Consider the following 22408-nt stretch of genomic DNA (forward strand, 5'->3'; position numbering starts at 1 on the left):
TTTACACCTTGGTAGTTTCGAGAGTCATGGTATCTTATAGAGATATTCACAAAACATACTGATAACACAAGTGATAGGTGAAAAGGGAAATGCCAAAAATAGATATATAAATGGAGCCGACAAGGTTTATGCAAATATACATCATAATATTCATTGCCATGAGTCTACTGCAAATTTAGCCTTAAACTTTCCAACAGCCCAACATGCAAAGGGAGCCTTCTTGTTTACATGATTCAGTGGCCATTAGATAAAAACAGGCAACTACACAAAAACACAAAAGACAAGGTGAAAATTCTACCCGGACCATTATTTTTGGACTGAGCTATGCAAAAAAGGATGAGGGATGCTCATTACATTGTGTGTAAATGTAACTGCAGTAAACTCACACCAGACCAAGTTTCTAAGGCTGATATGGTAAATATCATAGATTGATAAAATGTCAAAACTTAACTTGATAAGAGCAAATTCTATAGATTAGATTGATAAGATGTTGCTAAAAACCAAAATTCAACAGAATAAAATTAAAGATCCATTAGGCTTTATTAAGCGAGTTATGAATCAGAAAGCATCCCATCTAGCAAGTAGAAACGAGCCGAGTTGTACAAAATGGTAGTAGGGTGGCGCAAGAAAATTATTAGCAAAATAAAGGAAAGAATTGTTTCAAGTCAGGACATTTTTTGTGTGGGGGGTGGGAAGACGGGGGTTTTTATCATGCAGATTACCTCACTAGTGCAGATCAAGAAATTTCAGATTGACTGTTAAAAGGTTAAGTTCTTGAGAGAGGCTGAAACTGTGATTAAGTTTTGGTTTGCTGTGGTGGGTATGGGTGGAGAGGAAGGATTCCATTGGGGGCTTCTTTTTCCCTTTTTAAAACAACGTCAAAAAATAACATGATTCTATAGGAGGGAAGAGAGTGTCCACAGAATACCTTCCCGGTATATAGCATACTGCTGATGCACCTTATTTCCGGGATACATTTTGGAGTATTTGTGAATGGCTTTGAATAATGCTTAGAAAATAATGTCTTGAGCCTTACTATCAGTCAATAAAGACTTCATACAATGCCTGAGGTGTGCCGTGCTTGAGAGCAGATTTAGCATGGAGGGAAATACAGTATTTCCACTATCTCCCAAGCCTATCTAGGTAACTACTAAAAAGTCAGATAAATATCCCATCCCTCCTGCCTGAAGGGCCACTGGGGGAGATAAACAGGCAGCTCCAAATGGTGCCCTGATCCAGCAAAAGGTATCAAGAACGGCCCTCTTAGAGGTGCTACTAACCCACTATTAGAAAATGAGTAGGTAAGTGCAAGGAGAGGGAAATGGCATCGCCGATGGGCCAGAAAACCCTTCAGCCCCTAGTCAAGCAATGCCCTTGGAGCACATCAAGGCCTAGGCTGGATGAAAAAAAAGAGGAACGGAAAAAAGAAAGTGCATTTTATCCTCCACCACGCGGCACGCGCACGACCATTACTTTAGAGGTTTGGAGGGTTTGTAGCTCTTGTCCAACAAAATACGGTTAGCGAACCCTGCAAGACTTTTCAGCAAAGCCAATCTTCCTCCCTAAACCACCACCTCCAGTCCACACACCCGAGGCACTGCCCTCACTGCGCAGGTGCCAAGTAGGACCTCTGAAGCCTCCAAGAGAGAGCGCTAGTAGTTCTGGGTTTCACTAGGGCTCCCCTCTAGCCGCAAGCTTCTGTTTCTCCACTGCTCTCCGTTGTAGAGTGGCGTCCGAGCTTAGAGCCCGGTCGGGGGCGGGCCTTCCGGGAGAAGGGCGGGCCTTCCGGGAGAGGGGCCCGCGGGAGAGGAAGGTCGCGCGTAGGTAAGGCTGTCCGGGAGCTTTGGGGGGGTTCCGTAAGTGTGCGATTCTGGCGATCGTGGGAGAGGTTCTGCGAGGGTCTCCAGCCTTGTAGAGTTGCCAAGAATAAGACGATTCGATTTCATTATTAACCAGCTCGGTGGTTTCACACCGTCCAACAGACACGTTGGCCTTTTCCTGCGTAAATGGGGGAATTTACCAAACGAAGGACTCTAGCGTAGTTGCCTCTCTGACACAGTTACTGTCTTTCTGATTAGGTAGCGTGCAAGGCTCGGTTTGTCAGCTCATCCGGCGGTATTCTGTACCGTCACTTTGTGTGGGGATGCAGATTAATTTTGTTGCCAGTTGAAAGAAAAATATTTGCGGGACGCCTGGCTGGCTCATTCCGAAGAGCATGCGACTCTTGACGTTGGGCGTCTTGAGTTCCAGCCCCACCTTGGGTATGGAAATTATTAAAAAAAAACAAAAAAAAAATAAAAATTGGGGAATACTCTAAGGATACAAGCGTCCGCTGACTTGACACCTGCTTCCATCACAAGCAGGCGTGATCCAGTCATTTGCAGGGGGTTGGTGGCGTTTTTGTTGAACTGAATAAAGCGGACTGACGTTCAGAGCGTTCGTGTCCCTACGACCCAGTGACAGTCTGTACCAGGTTTTAAAAATAATAAAGCATCGTATTTAGTTTTGTGAAACACGTGTGAAGAACGTGTGTGGGTTCCCTGAGACCTGATGATTATTAGGGCAACCACTGTGCCACGAGTATGCGTGTCAGCCTCAAAACACATGAGGTAGTAACTTAAGTGGTAGATGAGAAAACGGAGGCAAAGGATACCTACTACTGCAGACACGAAACGGCCATCAAAGCTCAGAGGCAAGATTCCAAATGGCTTTTCTACTGCAAAGCTGGTGCTCTCCAGTAACCAGTGGTTTTGAGAAAATGATGAAAACTCTCCCCAGCAGAATTTACACACACACATTCAACATACACTTTTAAAGTTCGACGGGATTCACCCCGCTAAGGGATACCCAGGTTAAAAACTCCTGTACTTCATCTGCCCTTTTCAAAGAAAAAAAAAAAAGCAAACCTAATCCCAAGCCAGTTATTGACCTTAATTTATTTTTTTATAAAATTTTTTTAGTGTTTATTTATATTTGAGAGAGACCGTACGCAGTCAGGGGAGGGGCAGAGAGAGGAGACTGAATCTGAAGCAGGCTCCAGGCTCTGTTAGTAGCACAGAGCCTGATGTGGGGCTCGAACCCACTAGCCCTGAGATTGCAACCTGAGCTGAAGTGGGACGCTTAACCTACTGAGCCACCCAGGGTGCCCCCAAAACCTGAACTTTTAAATGCATCAAACCTATCAAAAAGACCAATGAAACTTGCCCCTTTATGCTAGAGTAAAAATATAGGAATTTTCTTGTGTGGGCTTAACATGTCTTGCTCCAGTACATTTGAACATATATATGTATATATATTTTTTTCCTTAGCATTTTCCACTCCAGTTAATTTTTCTTCATGGTACTGTTTACTTTAGATTTCATTTAAGGAAAAATGATGTTTTTAAGTTTTTAAGTGACTATTTTATACTTGCTGGAATGGCTTCATGCAAATAAAAATCTTGACCTGTAAGTTATTTGCCTTTTCCTTTATTGTCTTTAAAATAATATTTTTATTTGTAACATAAAATTGAAAGATTCTGTAAGGAGGCATACTAGGATCCTAAAAAAATCCTAAGTAAGGCTTTCCAGTTAAAAAAAAAAAGAAAGAAAATTTAAAGCCAGTAAAAAGTGACAATTTACCAGTCCTAGAACCAGTATTTATGGACAACAGAACTGTGTAGCTGTTTTAGCCTATGTTAAAAAAAAGAACAGCATACCAGGTCACCTGGGTGGCTCAGTCAGTTAAGCCTCTGTTTTGGCTCAGGTCATGATCTCATGGTTCAGGAGTTCGAACCCCACATTGGGGTCTGTGCTGACAATATGGAGCCTACTTGGGATTCTCTCTCCCTCTCTCTGCTTCTCACCCGCCCCCCGGCTCACTCGCTTTCATGGTCAAAGTAAATAAATAAACTTTTTTGAGAGAGAGAGGGCACAAGTGAGTGAGGGGCAGATAGAATCCCATGAGGGGCAAAGAGAGGGGGGTTGAGGAGAGAGAAGCGGGGCTCACCCAAAGCAAGGCTTGTGTTGTTTTGTTTTGTTTTTACCCAGAGTGGGTCTCGAGCTCACCCATTGTGGAACTCTAACCCATGAACCATGAGATCATGACCTGAGCCGAAGTCTGATGCTTAAGGACTGAGCCACCAGGTGCCCATAAATAAATAAAGTTAAAACAGAGCATACCAAGCTCCTATGCCATTCTTCATCAGAGACATATGTCTGCTCTGTGGAAGGAGATTACAGAGCAGTAATTGATAATTGTTATAATCATTTTCCGTTTTCTTCTTTTTACAAATGGATCTTTATTTCTAGTAAGGGATTCAGGTTTGAAGAGGCTTATTCCCTTTCTCCATCATAAAAGTTTTAGGACTTGGATTTTGTGGTATAGCCGTGTCCCAATGGATTCTAATGAGACTTCTTTGCCATTTATGTCTCCCAGTAATTTCCTACATTACAAAGTGGGCCTGGAGATAACTTAGCATCCTATGATGGCTTCAGTGATCACTCTCCTTAGGGGTCCCTTCCTCCTTGCTGCCTTTCAAGTTACTGAGCTGCTGGTCCCCTCCCCTGCATTTCTCTGGCTGTCAGTTTTTGTAAGTGAGGATGTCATTCCAGGGAGATAGTGGTTTAACTGCATGAAGTGTGTAGCTCTTTTTTTAAGATATCTCCTTTTTTGCATGGTTAAATGAGGACAAGGAATAGGAGCACCTGGCTGGCTCAGTCAGACCATGTGACTCTTGGTCTTGGCATCATGAGCATGAGTCCCACATCAGGTGTAAAGATTACCTAAAAATAAAATCTTAAAAAATAAATAGGGGCACCTGGGTGGCTCAGTTGGTTAAGCATCCAACTTTGGCTCAGGTCATGATCTCACGGTTCGTGAATTCCAGCGGCTCTGCACTGACAGCGAGAAGCCTGCTTAAGATATTCTCTCTCTCTCTCTCTCTCTCTCTCTCTCTCTCTCTCCCTCCCTCCCTCCCTCCCCTCTCCCCTCTCCCCTCTCCCCTCTCCCTCTCCCCCTTCTCTCTCTCTCTGCCCCTCCCCTGTTCATGCACAGTGTTTCAAAGATAAGCATTAAATAAGGACAAAGAATAAATAATTGTGTCTGATTAGATCATACAAGCACCAAACTTAAAAACACATTTAGATTTTTTTTCTTTTTTTAAGTAACTATTTACTGTCACAGTCTTAGTTATTTCTCACAGTAGCCCCACAAGCTTTGTTTTCCAAAAAGGAAACTCAGATTTAGAAAATAAGTAACTGTTAAAATAACCCAGCTAATAAATGGTAGAGCCAGGATGCAAACCTAGGCCTCAGGACTCCATGCTGCATCTTCATTTAAAAATAAAGCGATGGGGGGGGGGGGGGGGGGGGGCGCCTGGACAGCTGTCGGTCACATACCAGACTCTTGATTTAGGCTCAGGTCATGATCGCGTGGTTGGTGAGATTGAGCTCCACATAGGGCTGTTTGCTGACAGTGTGGAGCTTGCTTGGGATTCTCTGTTTCCCTCTCTCTCTGCCCCTCCCCTGCTCACCCTGTCTCCAAAATAAACATTAAAAAAAAAGAACTCTTTAAAAAAAGAAAAAAAGCAATGGAATTTGGAACATTATCTGTCTGAAAACATTGTAACAAACAATAGTTCCCTGGCCATCAAATAATTGGTTGTGGAAATACTGTGCACTTGCAGAAGAAATTTATTCTAATGCCATAATAGCAGTTAAGCAAAACAAAGCAAAGGTGATTAAGAAACCGTTTGTTTTAGTTTTTTTTTTTTTAATCTGATGTTCAGAAAAAGATAACTTTAAAGAGGAAAGGTAAAGAACGCAAAGAAACTTTGTAGCCTCTGAAGACCACTATGGAGTCTGCAAGGCCGTTAGAGGTTTACAGCACTGATTTATTACGATTTCGTATTTATACATTGAACTATTAATGCCTTTTTTTTCTCACTGATGAAAATATAATTTTACCCCTAACAAGCCAACCCAACCCAACCCACTCCCATCCACACAACTCTAAGAGTTGAGAGAGAAGTGACAGGAAATGGAAAAAGCAAGGTTTGCATGGGATCCCCAGATTGGAGGGGCAGAGAAGAGACCCCAGATCCAATGGTTCTCCCATTGCTGGCCTTCAGATGGCACTATTGGCCCAGGTTTGCTTGGTTGGTGTTAAACGATTGGTAACTGGTTTGAGATCCACATTCTGCAATTGTTCTGAGGTCAGCCTCTGCTCTTTCAATGGGTCTTGAAATGGACAAGAAAAATTCCTTAATTTAAACTGGTTTTGGGTTTTTTTTCTTTTCTTGCAAGTTATTTTGAAATTTACTGGGCACTATTCTTGTTTAGAGGGTGTTTTTTTTTTTTTTTTTTTTAAGATTTTACTTTATATTTTAAGTAAACTCCACATGCTTCATTGACTGAGCCAGCCAGGCCCTCTAGGAAATATTTTTGTTTTCTATATTTTTTCCCAATTGGTTTTTCAAGATAGGTTTATGCCTTTTTTCTGTTTGGATATCAGCTCCTTTTCACCCCCACCAGACTGTCCCCCAGGACAGTTTCTTAGCGAAGATTCTCCTCTCCAAATTTCACAGTAACTAACACCATCAGCCACCAGGAAGCTCTGCATCTGGCCTGGGATGGGATGGGACGGCTATTCTACCAGCAATGTTCTTGATTCTTAGGTATCGCCTATTAATTTTTGATATATATTAGCCGAAATCTCTTCATATTACGGATAGCATCCTTCTACCTCTTTCAACATTCAATGTACTGTTTTCAGTTAATAAGAAGTTAACTGGCGTGCACTGAGGCAGAGTATATAAGACGGAAGAAAAGACAGATGACCTTATAACCCGTAAGTCCTTCCTTTCAGGAATAAAATGCATCTTAAGAGCCGTTGGGTTTATTTCTATAAGACTACTGTCTCTGTTTTGTTTTTTTCCCCCGAATGGCTCTCAGTCTCTAGGCAGAATTCAATCCAGCAACCTAGAGGCTAAATGACCTCATAACTCATTAGCAGTTCTCAGAGCCATCTGGAGCCCTTGAGGAGAACAGTGTTCAAAGGGCTGATAATAAAGACAACAGGATAATTATTTCTCTGCCATGATTAAACCTTTAGATGGCAAGCAGTCAGCATTTTTATTCTGCAGATTGCTGAGGTGGGTGTTTTCTGAAGGTATAATAACAATGCTGTGGTAGGATAACTCATTCGCCTGTCCTCATCTAGCCTACAAACAGGTAAGCTGTCAGTAAATAACAAAACAGTTCGCTGTAAAAAGTTCACTAGAGCAAGGTAATAGAATGGAAATCCCAAATGTAAAAATTAGAAATGTAAATAAAGCATGCAAAGGAAACAACCATTCGGACTGTGGACATTTCCCAACTCCAAGGCATGTCCTGTCGGCCACATGACATGCACGTGTGGCCTGCTGGTTTCATTTTCTAAAGTGCTCACTGGTTAATCTTAGAATTTCATACACTAACCTGTTGATGTTTCTTCTCATTTTCTGTAGGGACCCTTGCTCGTTGCTGCTCAGGAAATGTCTTCACTTTCAGAATATGCCTTGCGCATGAGTCGTCTCAGTGCCCGGCTCTTCGGTGAAGTTGCCAGGCCCACTGATTCCAAATCCATGAAAGTGGTGAAGCTCTTCAGTGAGCAACCGTTAGCCAAGAGGAAGGAGACTTACGACTGGTATCCAAATCACAACACTTACTTTGCACTCATGGGGACGCTACGTTTTCTTGGCCTCTATAGGTAATGGCAAAAAAGCACAAAGAGTAACTTGTAAGAGATTATTCTAGGAGATCAGAAAAGGAAAAAGTTAGTTTTTTTATCCTAATAGTTTTTTGGCTCTTATAAAAGTGCCCAGGTTGTTCAAAAGGCACAGTTTTGGGGGGAAAGGATTTTAAAATACTCAACAATGGTCACACCAGAAAAAAAAAAAAGGAAACATGCACTTAGTGGAAGACATATTTTAATTATGTCTAAACCTGGACAAACTGACTGGATATTGAGCTACAGAGATGTTTAATTATTAATTTAAGAGCACTTTAAAGGGATGCAGAGCAAAACTGATGCAAATTCTGCAGAAGACCGCCCCCCCCCCCCCCCCCCCGTCCCCGCCCCCGCAGGCCGCCAGAGCTGCAGGTTCTGATTGGTCAGATGAAGAGAGGCCCTGCCTGCAGCCGATCCCCTTCCTAGCGAGTTTATGGGAGCCCTCTTTCTTTCCTAGTGACAGTTTTTTTGCAGTTCTTATTTCCTTCTACCTTCTTCTGGCATTTAAAAAAATTTTTTTAGTGTTTATTTTTGAGAGAGGGAGAGAGCACGCATGAGTGGGGGAAGGGCAGGGAGAGGGAGACAGGATCCAAAGCGGGCTTCTTTGGACCACAGAGCCCGATGCAGGGCTCGAACCCACAAACTGCAAGATCTTGACCTGAGCTGACGTCAGATGCCTAAGTGACAGAGCCACCCAGGTGCCCCCTTTTCTAATGTTTATTTATTTTTGGCATTTTTAGTTTGTACCCTTTTTGATATATTAATTTGATCTAAAAAAAAAGTTGTAGTTCACCTTTAAGAGTAATATGTGGATTGCACAGGCTCTTAGTACCATGTGTTCCATATTTGGGTATGTATAGGTACTTGGGACTATGTATTGCTCTAGAAAGAAAAGAGATCAAATGCCTATGTGATCAGTTTCTTTAAAAGAGAGCCTTAATTACCAAGCTAATACATGCTCATTATAAAAGAATTCAAACAGTGTGTAATTGTGTAAAGTTAAAATCTACCTTTTTTTCATGCTTATTTATTTATTTTGAGAGACACGGAGCAGGGGAGGGGCAGAGAGAGGGGGGAGAGAGAGAGGGAGGGAGAGAGAGAGAGAGAGAGGGAGGGAGAGAGAGAGAGGGAGGGGGGGAGAGAGAAAGAGAATATGAATCCCAAGCAGGCTCTGTCCTATTAGCACAGAGTGCTACTCGGAGCTTGATCTCATGAATCGTGAGATCATGACCTAAGCTGAAATCAAGAGTCAGATGCTTAACTAAGCCACCCAGGCCCCCCCCCCCACCTTTTTTTTTTAATGTAAAATAAATCTACTTTTTGGAGTGCCTGGCTGGCTCAGTCAGAGCATGTGATTCTTGATCTTGGGGTCATAAGTTTGAGCCCCATGTTGGGTGTAGAGATTACCTAAAAGTAAAATCTTTTAAAAATAAATAAATCTACTCTTTAAGAAAAAAAAAAAAAAAGAGGTTAGAGTGGGAGAGAGCCAAAGCATAAGAGACTGTTAAAAACTGAGAACAAACTGAGGGTTGATGGGGGGTGGGAGGGAGGGGAGGGTGCGTGATGGGTATTGAGGAGGGCACCTTTTGGGATGAGCACTGGGTGTTATATGGAAACCAATTTGACAATAAATTTCATATATTGAAAAAAAATCTACTCTTTAAGAAGAAAATTTAATATGTTTTAATTGCACATGTCTTAGGGCAGCAGTACAAAAGTTAACTTGGGACTATTTAATACAATAAAATTAATAATTCATTCCAGGTAACTAAAAATTGGTACACTCCTCTATACAACAGAAATATTTTTAAGTATCTTCCATGTATAGACACTAAGATGGGCACTAGAGGAACAGCAGTGAACAAAACAGAATAGATTTTCTTAGTTAATATACTAAGAGAGATTATAATCCATGACACATTCTGAATTTCTAGAATTGCTCTGGGACTTTCTCCCTTGCTATTAGTCTGGGCTCAGAAAATAAAAATTGTATTGTGACCCAAAATAAAATATCACTGGAAGGCAGATCTCCTGAGTAGAAAATTATAACCCATAACAAAGTCATGTTCAGCTATTTTAATTTACCTGTTTGGTGCCACTGTACATTTGTTTGAAAAATAAAACCTTGACTATCTTTGGGGATAGGGAAAAAATACTTAGTGGTTAGTTATCCGTGGAAAAGCACAATTCTTTTCATGTACTTGGTCACTGGTTATGGTCAATGGTGCCTCTAATGGAAGACCTCCTGTGGCATCGGGCAGGATGAAACTAGACGATCTTCAATAAAGAAAATATTGCTCAAAGGCCTACAAACGAGGGAGGGATGCACAGGCTCTCATAAACACTGACTCATTCAGTGACACAGGTGCTTGGGCTGTATCTTCACAGAGACAAAGACCCCGGCCTTTGGAGCCTTCCTTCTGGCTGAGGGTTGGCGGGAGTGGAGCAGGGAGGGAAGAAGAGGAGAACAGATGTAGCGAATGTGCTACACAGCTGAGTGTGCCGCGGGGGGAGCATAGTAAAGCCGCCCGAGCAGGATCAAGAATGCTGACAGGGCACGTGGTGGGTGGGGAAAGGATGGGTCACAGTATTAAACAGGACAGTCAAGGTCAGCCTCTTTGAGAAGATGAGGTCTAAGCAGAGACTTAAAGGCAGTGAGTAAGTCAAGTGGGACCTAGGAAAGAACTTTCCAGGCAGAGCAAAGGCCCTGAGGTTGGAGTGTACCTGGTATGTTCCAGGGGTAGCACGGGCTATGGAGAGAGCAGTAGGGCCACAGGCAGATCATGAAGGGTTCTGAGGGCCATGCCAAGGTCTTGGCTTTTACTCTGGGTGAAATGGGGAACCGTTCGTAGGCCTGTGAACAGAGGAATGGAGTTTTAAGAAAACTTTTGAGTTTTAGAGTTTTGAAGAATTACTCTGGCTGCTCTGTTGAGAATAGATTATTTGAGGGCAATCATAGTGAATTCCAAATAGCTCAGTTGTGTCCATCCTGTTCATGGAATGAAATGTGTACCCTAGAAAACCAGTCTATTTTAAAACCACCTAAGGAGTGAAAAATTGGACCCAGCAACCCCTCCCCCCCCATATTTAATTCATATGCCATTATTATCCACTCTTTACAGATGTGGTACAGAGAGGGAAAAGTCACTTATCCAAAGGCATACAGCTACTAAATGTTAGATGGAGCCGTGATTTAAACCCAGGTTGAAATGGATTCCAGGGGCACCTGGGTGACTCAGTCAGTTGATTGTCCAACTCTTGATTTTGGCTCATGTCATGATCCCACAGTTCATGGGTTCGAGCTGCTTGGGATTCTCTCTCTCCTCTCTCTCAACCCCTTTCCAACTTAGGCGCACAAGCTCACGCATGCTCTCTCTCTCTCTCTCTCTCTCAATAAATAAACTTTATAAAGAAAAGAAAAGAAATGGGTTCTAGAACTTACATATTAAAAGGTATTTGATCTTAGAATGCAGACATTTTTCTAGAGTATAGGCCGTCTTACACCCCATCCACATGTCCAAACAGCCCTGGCTTCTTGATCTGTAAATCTGTCTGTTGACTTGGCTTCCTTCTGCCTGAGCCTTTCCCCAGCAGCCTTTTCGTGTGAATCATCCATGGCCATGAAGGCAGCTTCCTCCAGACCTCTTCTCCTTGTAGGACGTACTGGTTCCTGCGGCTCTCAGGGTCTCTGTGTAGCTATTGAAGCTCATACCCACTTTCTGCTTCCCTCTGTTCAGTCTTAGTGTTACAGGGAAATTTGGGGTAATTATTAGCACTGTATCATAGTTGCATAGGTTTATATGGGCTGGCCTGGGAATTTAACTGTCGCTCATGGGGACACTATGACTCAGAAGTGAACTTCTGGAACACAACTCATGTATACACTGGGGACTCCCTGTCCTTTCTGTTCACCAGGCTGAGCACGTGCCCTGTAGAAGTCAAGGACCGATAACCACAACAGCCTAAGGGAAGAGTGCTACATTGGTGTGCTTTTCCACTCAGGTACAAATACTGGCTCTTTTTCTTTCTCCACTCAGAGATGAGCATCAGGACTTCAAGGATGAGCAGATGCGTCTAAAGAAGCTTCGTGGCAAAGGGAAACCAAGGAAAGGAGAAGGGAAAAGAGCAGCAAAAAAGAAATAGTGTTGGTCCATCAGGAGAAAAAACTTCTTTCTCAGCAACTGGCAGCAGAAGAAGGTGTATTCATCTTTCCACATCTTGGAGGAGTGGGAGCTTCCTAAACTGAAGATTATTTGGAGGAACACAATCATTTCTGTGTTGAAGTCCAATCCAGTTGAATTGTGACTGGTTTCTGGGACATGTTATAATTCTGCAAAGCTGTTTTGGCCTTGGCTTTTTACTCAGATGTTTACCTCTTTCTCTAAAGAAATGATTGAAGAAGGACTCATTTGGGGTGGAAATGGGATGTTGAGAGCACGGGGACAAACTCATTCGGTGAGCATCCTTCAGTGTCCTCGTATCCCTTCTTGCTTCCCCCACTGCACCAGCCCTGAACTCCTCCACCCCTCTGACCATGCAGCCACCGTCTCCACCACCAAGCTCATCAACTTTAGGTACCTCTCCACCTATTCCTTGGAGACTATCTAATAAGATAGATTTGTGGGACACGGCTGTACCTGCTGAGAGAGTACTGAGTACCTGCTGTATACAATGTACTGGGGCCCTGGTAATACCATGGTTAGCAATAGAAAACAGTCCCTACCTTGTGGAACTTTCAGGCTTGTGGGGAAGACTAAATATTGTATCATTACACAAATGAAATTGTATTAAACGCTACAAAGGAAAAACCCAGACTTCTGCGACAGTGTGTATCAATGGATGGCTCAATCCAGAGATAGCAAGAGGCCCAAACTTCAGGTAGTTTCAAGAAGGCCTCTCTAGGCACTCCTGGGTGGCTCAGTTGATCAAGCATCTAACTCCTGATTTTGGCTCGGGTCATGGTTCATGAGTTTGAGCCCCACATCGGGCTCCATGCTGACAGTACAGAGCCTGCTTGAGATTCTCTCTCTCTGCCCCTCCCCCCATCTGTCTTTCAAAATAAATAAATAAACTTAAAACAAAAAAAAAAAGGCCTCCTTAAAGAGGCCTTGATCTCGGGGTCATGAGTTAAGCCCCACATGTGGTGTAGAGTTTACTTAAAATTAAAAATTAAAAAAAAAAATGGGGGGATGCCTGGGTGGCTCGGTTGAATGTCCGACTCTTGATTTTGGCTTGGGTCATGATTCCAGGGTCATGAGATCGAGCCCCATGTTGGGTTCTGTGCTGACCATGGAGCCTTCTTAAGATTCTCTCTCTCCCTTTTTCTCTCTGCCCCTCCCTGCATGCTATGTCTCACTCTAAAATTAAAAAATTTTATGGGGCGCCTGGGTGGCTCCGTTGAGCATCTGACTTTGGCTCAGGTCATGATCTCATGGTTTGTGGTTCAAGCCCTGTGGTTCAAGCTCTATGCTGACAGCTCAGGGCCTGGAGCCTGCTTCAGATTCTGTGTCTCACTCTCTCTCTGCCCCTCCCCCACTCATGCTCTGTCTCTCTCTCTCTCTCTCTCAAAAATGAATAAACACTACAAAAAAATCTTTTTTAATTTAAAAAGAAAAAATGATGGGAAAAGTGTGTGAGGCACAGAGAACTCTATTGCAAATCCCTAAGGTAGGAAGAAAGTGTCCTGTTCATGGAGTGGAAAAAAGATCACAGACTGTATAGGTTTCATAAGGAAACAAGAGGCCAGACCATGAAGGGCTTTGCAAGTTCTGTACAAAAGCTTGGAGTTAACCAACGCAGTGAGTGTGTAAGGTGTTATTTCTTTGAGAAAGGAGTAGCTAGCTGCTCATTTTACTGTATTCTAGCAGTGAGGTTCCAAAGAGGTGGTGAGGCCCCTGATTTTTTTTTTCAAGTTCCAAAAATCTAACGTCTAGTAAATTTTTTGAAATACTTTTTCTTTTCTGTTGTAAAATTTACCATATTAACCACTTTTTTAAAATTTGTTTTAATGTTTATTTTTGAATGACCGAGACAGAGTGTGAGTGGAGGAGGGGCAGAGAGAGGGAGACACAGAATCCGAAGCAGCCTCCAGGCTCCGAGCTGTCAGCACAGAGCCTGACACGGGGCTCGAACTCACAGACTGTGAGATCGTGACCTGAGCTGCAGTTGGAAGCTCAACCGACTGAGCCACCCAGGCACCCCCCATATTAACCACTTTTAAGTATACAGTACAGTAGCTTTAACTAGATGCACACTGTCCAGCTAAAAGACTTTTTAAGGGCGTTTCTGCCTCTCTCTGGAAAAGAGCAAAGTACCCGCAAGAGTACATATAGCAGCTACTGAAGCTATGACTTTCTTTCCCTGCAGCATTAGAAGTCCTGGCAATAACTGCCCTGCAAATAATTCCTGAATCAGTAAGAATCCCATCCCATGTCTCAGATAAATTATATTTTTAAAGATACGTGATCCAGATGGTATGGCTGGGGCCCATATTATAGCTTTAAAAACTACTTAAAGTTGGGTAATGTGTGTCTCATTTCATCAGGGGACTGAGAATCTATTCATTTAGAATTCTCTGAGCACTTGCCCTGTGCCTGCCACGTGCTAGTTGTGGAGGACACAGACTCAGTCCCTAAGGTTGTATGAGTGACAGTTGTGTGATCCCGGGGATTTGCTCAGAAAAGTGTACACTTTCTGTAATTCTTGGCCAGTGCAGCTGAGCCAGGTGGGTGGAAGATTACCCCAGGATGTCAGGCTGAGAAACAGGCTCTCAGCCTGAACACGGTGTAGAACAACCCAGTGGATGTTTCGAATGAGGCCATCTCCAACTTGTGGAGAAGGCCTGAATGTAAGAGGAGCTTAAAAGAGTTAGCATGGTATTTTAAAGAGAGACCACATCAGATACCAATAGCTGACCTGAGTCGGAAACAAGCAGAGGATCTGGGTGTTGGTTTGCTGATGGCCCCTGAACCTACAAAGAGCCTTAGCAGTGGTTGATAGGTTTGTAAGTGACTCAGCAGTAGGCTAATATGCCACTGCTCCATGCTGAAGATCCAAAACTATACCTAAAATTTACTTGTACGTAAGCTGTACCCTGAAACCCATCTGACACAGTAAATGCTACCTGACTTAAAACGGCCTGTACTGAACATGGTGGACAGATAGGACGTAGAGGATAAAAGGGAAGGGGTAATTCTTGATGCCATAAAACAACACATTTCAGGACACCGGCGACTGTGGTTTAAGACAAGGACAAAGTGCAATCGGAAAAAACTCTTTAACTGCAGGTGTAGGCTAGACAGATGTTTAACTGGACCTCTCTGGCCAAGACCAAAACTTTTGTGTTTTCCCTCCAATGTTTGGTATTCTGTGTGCATGGAGGATTTTGCCCTTGATTTCACTATGGCACAGTAAACCAGACTGGGCTTGGGATTCGGAAGTCATGGATTGTGGATGCCATCCTCCTTACAGGCTTTGTGACCTTAAGTCACATTCTCTGAACCTCCTTCCATCTCTAAAATCATAGTGATGCTTCACTAGATTCATGAAATATTAAGATTTGTGAAAAGTACCATGTGAGTTGTAAAAGAGGAATCCAATGTTTTCACATACAGCTCTTTGTGTGACTAGTGAGAATTATTACATCTTACCAATAAATTTTTCCGAGGTAGTGTTGACAAATATATGCTAAAAATATAAAATTCTCTACATTTACATGCAACACGACAGGTTCAGGAAGCAGTAGGTGGGAGATGCATTTTATTATTTATGTGATCATGAAACTCATTTTTTAAAAAGCATCATGTAGATGTGTGTATGTATATCTAAATGTGCATAAGCATATAAACAGGATGCTTTTACTTGTTAAGCACCTTCTGAAAAAGAATAAGTCAAAATTAAAAATTCCGCCCTGTTCACCCTTTCCTTTTTTCCTCACACATTTCCCCCAAAGCTTCTAAGTGCCTAATTTTAGAGATTTACAGGCAGGAACAAACTTCAAAGGAAATAGAGGGAAATGTCTCTTAAACTGCCAACTCTGTCTTCATTGTCCTTTTTCTTAAGTACTCATTTTAAGTTCAAAAGAAAGCATTTTTTAAAAAAAAGAATCAATAAAACAAACAGTAAAACATTCAAGAAGACTTAGAAAAACAGGGAAATACAGTAAAGCCCTGGGTATTAAGAACTAGAAACCAGTAAAACATCATGCTGAACTTAAAACTGAAATGTTTTTCTTTGGCTTTTTTCTTTTTTGAGAGAGAGAGAGAAAGAGAGAACACAAGTAGGGGAGGGGCAGGAAGAGAGGGAGGGAGAGAGAGAAAGAATTGCAAGCAGGGTTCACGATGAGCCCAATGCAGGGCTCGATCTCATGACTGTGAGATCATGACCTGAGCTAAAAATCAAGAGTCAGATGCTTAACCAACCGAACCATCCAGGTGCCCCTGAAATGTTTTTTATGATACCATGACAGCAAAAGAGGAGGATCACGAAACTAGGGTGAGTACTTGTCAAAGAAACTACCCAGATGCAGTTTTTTAACTTAATTGGACGTCTGGCGATATTATAAGTTTCATGTCAAAGTAGAAACCAGAACTAAACCAGCGTAGATCCTAAGGCCTTTTTCATTCCACTTAAACGTGTTTTTTGAGACAGAGAATAGATTCATTTTTGGAGAACTCTCTGTGTCTATTACAGAAAATATGAGCTCCTTATTGACAATCTAAACTGGTGCTAAGTGCAAAATATCTTCCCAAAAGAGCCACAAAACTACCAACCGACCCACTGAGTTTAGCATAAAAACAACATTCTAAACAAATTAAAAGTCTTCGGACACATATCAAATCTAAAAGACTGAGTATATCTAGCATGAGAACTGACCAGTTCATTAAGCACCAAACAAATTAAATATAAATTGTTAATAAAGTTAAAGATAGAGATCAATGCAGTCCAATCATCCAGAATGACTTCACAAGCAGTGAAAGCAATGAATGCAAGTTATGTCAACACTTACCCCACACCTGGCTTTGCATTTTATAGGCCTTATGTAACTCCAGCATAAGTAGTCCCATTTTACAGCTGAGGAAACTGAGGCTTAGATCTTGTGCCCAGGATCACACAGTTCTAAGTGTCTAGACTGAGGTTTAAATCCAAGCCACCTGACTTCAAAGCCTATACCACCAATCACCACACTGTTACAAGTAGGATCATCCCACGCAGAGAGGGGGTTACGGCAAATAGCGTGTGCAAAGACCCACAGACAGAATTCTGGTTGGCAAGAGCTATAATGAGCGTGGCCTTGCAACTTCAGAGCCATGACTTCATGAGCCCTGAAGTTCCCCGTGTCCTTTTATGACCCGACAATGCAGCACTGACCTCTCTGAGTCTGAACGGTATTGTAACAATAACTACCATTTGTCCAGCGCTTCCCTATTTGCTGGGAACTGTGCGTAGCTCTGTAAGCTATACCACTTAATTCCTCCAACAACTCTTTGACGGAAGTATTACCTTTCCCGTTTTGTAGGTGAACTGAAGTTTAGCACCGAGGTTCTCAACTGTGGCTGTGCATCCGAATCACCTGGGGGAGGTTAGAACGCTGTGCCTGGTTCCACTCCAGACCAACCTAAGGCGGGGGAGGGAGAAAAGTAAGTTCAGCTTTGATAATTTTGAAAAGCTCCTCAGGTGGCTCTACTGTACGTTGGAGGTTAAGAATCCCTGGTTTAGAGCAGTGTTTCTCAAGCTTTGGTATTTAGCAGTAATAGAGGGCTTGTTAAACACGGATGGCTGGGCCCCACCCACAGAGTTCCTTATTCAGGAGGCCTCAGTGGGGCCCAAGAATTTGCATTTGTAATAAGTTCCCAGGTGCTACTGGTCTAGGGCCACGCTTTGAGAACCATTTGTTTAAAGTCGTCTCTTTCTGCGTGTGTGCATTTTGCCTACTCTAGTAGCAAACACAGGTGGAAATTGCTGGCTGCTTAGCATGAGTTCCAGCCAGGAATGACTTTTGGGTCCTCTGGTCAGTAGGTGGTACTGACCCAGAATGGAGCCAGACTGGGGGCCTGGGCAACTGGTTTGACAGGTGGTGAGTCCTGAAGGAGTAGGAAGGGCTAGGTCACCCTGGGACTTCAGCCACTTGATAGGTCAGCCAAGGACCACTGAGGGGGGCTGGTGGGCATAGTGCAGGGAAAGCCAAGTCCTCAGGCAGAGAGCAGGTACCACACGGTACGCAGGAAACCAGGAGCAATGTGACCCCCTGAGAGAGAAAGGCCGACAGCAGCCGTCAGTGCGGTGAGGGGAGCTCCAAGGGAATGAGTTCTGTGGCTACAGAGGCCAGGTAACAACCCTTGCTTATCACACTCCATTCACAGGTAGTTACATTCTTGGTGGAAAGGCTGGATGGAGCTGAAAATAAAGTCAGGGTGGCAAAGTCACTGCCATGTGAAAATGAAAAGTAGATATAACCTGTTAGGATTCAGTAAAGGGGAAGTAAAAATTAACTCACGTAACTCTGTACGCAGCCATTTAGAAATACACGTAGAATGTAAAAATTGGGATTGTCTATTCAATGTTTTCTTTGCACGCTTTCCCTTTCTTTAGCCTTTACTCTTAGCTTTTGGTAGGAGACTAGCGGGAGTAAATACATGACTGTCTTTCCCAGTGACACAAGACCTACACTTGTCAGTCCGTGTGACTCCATTAAGACAGTAAGGCTCAGAGGATGGGCTCAGCCGGCCTGCAGCTGAATCATCACCAGAGACTTCTCTGAGTCAGCAGGCAGGGATGCAGCCTAGGCATCTGCATTTCCAACAAGTCCTTCCAGGTGATTAATATGCAATCTAAATTCTGATGGAACCCTTGAAAACCAGAAGATAAATGCTGGTTCCACAACAACCTAGTGAGCCACAAGATGGAGGCATCCAGATGACCCTGTGCTTGTCAATGTAGCAACACGTCTTGAATCAACCGTGAATTGTAATATCTTCATCACCAACCTCCTTCAGCTTCTGATTTTATAATTCTCTCCAGCAAGCTCACATGTCTGTCTGATTTTATTCTTAGTGAGTCCTTGGCGCTAATAATTGCTTATCATTCTATAATGATCTAGGATAATCTTATCTCTACAGTGGTCTTTGCGGGGGCATGTTCAAGGTTACAGAGGTAGCAAGGATACTGCAATCCCTGGATGCTCAATTCCAGGCTTGTGGGCTGTTCCAGACCATCTGTGCAGGTTGTAAACTTCATCGCAGAAAGGAAAGCATAATCAGAATTATTCTTCTTGTGAAAAATAATCACTTGATCTTTCCTCCTCTTTTATAGGTCTTATAAAGTCTCCCACTGCATTTCACAACCAGCATAAAGAGCAGGGAAGATTAAAGCGAAGAGAAACTCAGTGATCTCATTTGGAGATCACAGTCTGTCTAGTTAGCACAACAGGTGGGCCTCCAGTGTTTTTGCCACATCGCAAAACCAGGCAGGCACCAGCTCCCCAAGGAGGGAAGGGTGACTGGGTGATGCGAAATAGGAAAAAAAGAAAATTAAGACCACCCTAAAACATGATTCATTGCCAAGTGTTTTGCAAAGAACAAGTATTATTTCAATGACAAAAAAAAAAAAAACCACGTTATTTTTTAGAAAGAACATTGTCATGAGATCCTAACAGCTTGCCAACTGATGCAGCTATTTTCTTACTAAAAAGGAAGCACCTGAGAAAGCATCAAACTAACTCAAAATGGTCATTTGAGTTATGTTTTTCTAAGTGTTATTATTCTTCAGGAACCCAAATCAATTGAAAAATGTGTGCAAACCCCATGAGTCCTGCCTTCCTGTTTATCTCCCACCAAAGACCCTCAGACTAAGGAGTTCCCCACGGCCCTGCTGCCTTGATCCACAGCAACTGACCAAGCCTGCCTGAACCCCTCTCTTCCCTTTCCTGCAGTGCTTGCTCCTGCGTCACCTGAACAGGTGACCTCCAGGATGAGTCACCCTCATTTACACCCCTGGCTGGTTCAGGTACAATGAAGAATCTGTTTCTGAAATGCCAAAGTCTCAAAAAGAGAGGCTTCTAATACTTTTTATTAACTGCTCCTGGCAAGAGACAAATTGGTGCTTGCCAGCTTGCTCTAAGGTTGTGCCAACTGGCGGGCTCAGCTGAAATAGACAACAGTTTACAGTGTCTGAGCCTTTTTACTGGAAGTGTGCTGCCAGGACCCCTGGGAGCTTGTTAGAAATGCACAACTGCAGGCCCTCCCCAAACCTTCTGAATCAGGATCTGCATGTTAACAAGATCCCCAGGTGGTTTCTATGCACCTGAAAGCTGGAGAAGCTTTAAGGTTTAGACTTGTATTAACCTTCAGAGTTTTCAGCGGTCCCAGGGACCCAAATACAGTCTTCCTGCCTTTACTCATGCAGTCCATCCTCTCTGCCTGGAAATGTCTTCCATAGCAGTTCATCATCCTGGCCAACTCCTACTCATTTCTCAAGGCCCAACCCAAAGATCACATCCCCATTGAAACCCTCCTGATACCCGGAGGGAGTCAAAACTAATCATTCCCTCTTCTGTGTTTCCTTGATATATTACATCTATTATATTCAGTGTATACTAATATTATGGAATTTTCATGCCATATTATATTTATATGCTCACATGTCCATGTCCCCCATAAGAATGTGAGTTACTCAAGGACAAAGAACACACTTTATTCATCTATGTTCCCTAGCACCCAGCCCAGGGCTTGAAACAGAGTCTCAGTAAAGGTGTCATGAAAACTACCTTTGGGGGCATCTGCGTGGCTCAGATGGTGGAGCATCTGACACTTGGTCTTGGCTCAAGTCATGATCTTATGGTTCATGAGATCGAGCCCTGCATCGGGCTCTGGCTGACAGCCGGAGCTTGCTTAGGATTCTCTATCTCCCTCTCTGCCCGCCCCCCCATTCTCTCAAAACAAATTTTAAAAAAGAAAAGAAAAATAGCTCTAACTGCCAAATTAAAAAAACACACACACACTACCGTTTGATCTTTTCTTTCATTGTTTGAGTCAGGTAATAGTAAAATCTTACTCCGCTACTTGAAAATTTTCCCATTATAATTTTGTATCCTTTAAAAACCTTTCTTATATCTTTGATAGCTGATTTACAGTGACTATTCAAAAACATTTCCATTGGCCTGGAAACAATCTCTGAGCCTACATTTCATTGGGACAATGATTTCTGCCCCCTTTCCCTTGCACACACCCCTCTCCCACAAGGTAACATATCCGTTGTTGAAAAGCCAACTTAGAGCAGATATTTTTAGTGGGGATGGGAGGTGGTATAGTAAAAGGAATTATTTTATTTCCTCATTTCTATTAAGCCTGTCCTGGTAGCTCTAATATTTTCTTGCAAATATATAACTGATAATATTAAATAAATCAGTTGTGAGTGAAAGGCAAGAAAACAGTAAAGAAAGTAGAAAATAAATAGTGATCCAAGAGTCCCAATAATTAATAGCTGTGTTAAGACAAACACACCAGAAAACATGCAGGTAATTATGGGGCATTTACAGAGTTGGCATAACCCCTCAGGTTAACAATGAACTCTTGAAAGGCTGTATGTAGTCATGCACCAGCCTGCATGAGATAACACACAGCCTGAGATGTTCACTGGGAATATACAATGAGCAATTATCACTGCTCAGTGCTAGTCAGCAGTGCACAGCTATAAACTGCTCATCATCCATAAGATTCATCCAGATGGTCTTAGTCATTGTTCACGTTTATTTCTGAATGTATGGTTCTGGCAGTGGTAAATAAGAGACACTATTTAGGTGAACTTTCGCTTTCTAAAGTGGCCCATGCAATATTTATCAAGAGATTAAATATGAACCTTTGACTCCAGTGTCCCGCAGGTCTAGAGCACAGAAATACAGATACAGGGGTGCCTGGGTGGCTCAGGCGGTTGAGCGAATGACTCTTGATTTTGACGCAGGTCATGATCTCACGATTGTGAGATCTAGCCCTGCATCAGGGTCTGCGCTGACAGGGTGAAGCCTGCTTGGGATTCTCTCTCTCTCTCTCTCTCTCTCTGCCCCTCCCCCCTCTCAAAATAAATATTTTTTTTTAAAAAGAAAGAAATACAGATACAAATGCACAAACATTTTCACTGGATTTTTGTTATTGTTGTTTTAATGTTTATTTATTTTGAGAGAAAGAGAGAGAGAGCATGCATGTGGGAGGGACAGAAAGAGAGGAAGACAGAATCCGCACTGAGAGTGCAGAGTGCAACTTAGGGCTGGATCTCACAAACCCTGAGATCATGACCAAAGCTGCAATTAACAGTCGGACGCTTAACTCACTGAGCCACCCAGGTGCCCCTAAACATTTTTAAAGAATAATAAATGAATGTTACTGGAACAACTGAAAAAAATGTGGGTTTTTCCTTCCCAAGGGCACAAATGCAAAAATTTAATAGTCAATGATGTATGACTTTAGGTTCAACAGAACTGACCCGGTCACTAGTACATTATAATGTATTTATGTAGTGATTGCTTTATTAAATATAAACTTCAGAGGCTTGCTTATAATATTTGTTATCACTTTTTATCATTTTATTATTATTTTTTTAGTGTATTTATTTATTGTGAGAGAGAGAGTGGGACAGAATCCCAAGCGGGCTCCACACTGTTAGTGCA

General features: G+C 42.7%; 1 protein-coding gene across 1 annotated transcript; it reads left to right on the forward strand.

Moving 5' to 3' along the window:
* Positions 1 to 1687: 1687 nt before the first annotated feature.
* MRPS33 (mitochondrial ribosomal protein S33) lies at positions 1688 to 12561 on the forward strand. Its single transcript, XM_015067067.3, has 3 exons — positions 1688 to 1824; positions 7487 to 7728; positions 11787 to 12561. The coding sequence occupies exons 2-3, from the start codon at positions 7514 to 7516 to the stop codon at positions 11890 to 11892; spliced, it is 321 nt and encodes a 106-aa protein (XP_014922553.1). The 5' UTR covers positions 1688 to 1824; positions 7487 to 7513; the 3' UTR covers positions 11893 to 12561.
* Positions 12562 to 22408: the final 9847 nt, after the last annotated feature.

Source organism: Acinonyx jubatus, chromosome A2 (assembly GCF_027475565.1).
Source record: "Acinonyx jubatus isolate Ajub_Pintada_27869175 chromosome A2, VMU_Ajub_asm_v1.0, whole genome shotgun sequence".
In the NCBI taxonomy this organism is placed as follows: Eukaryota; Metazoa; Chordata; class Mammalia; order Carnivora; family Felidae; genus Acinonyx; species Acinonyx jubatus.

Coding starts and splice junctions, on each gene's coding strand:
- MRPS33 (XM_015067067.3), top strand. CDS start 7,514: ATGTCTTCACTTTCAGAATATGCCTTGCGCATGAGTCGTCTCAGTGCC. Junction 7,729..11,786: donor CGTTTTCTTGGCCTCTATAG/GTAATGGCAAAA, acceptor TTCTCCACTCAG/AGATGAGCATCAGGACTTCA.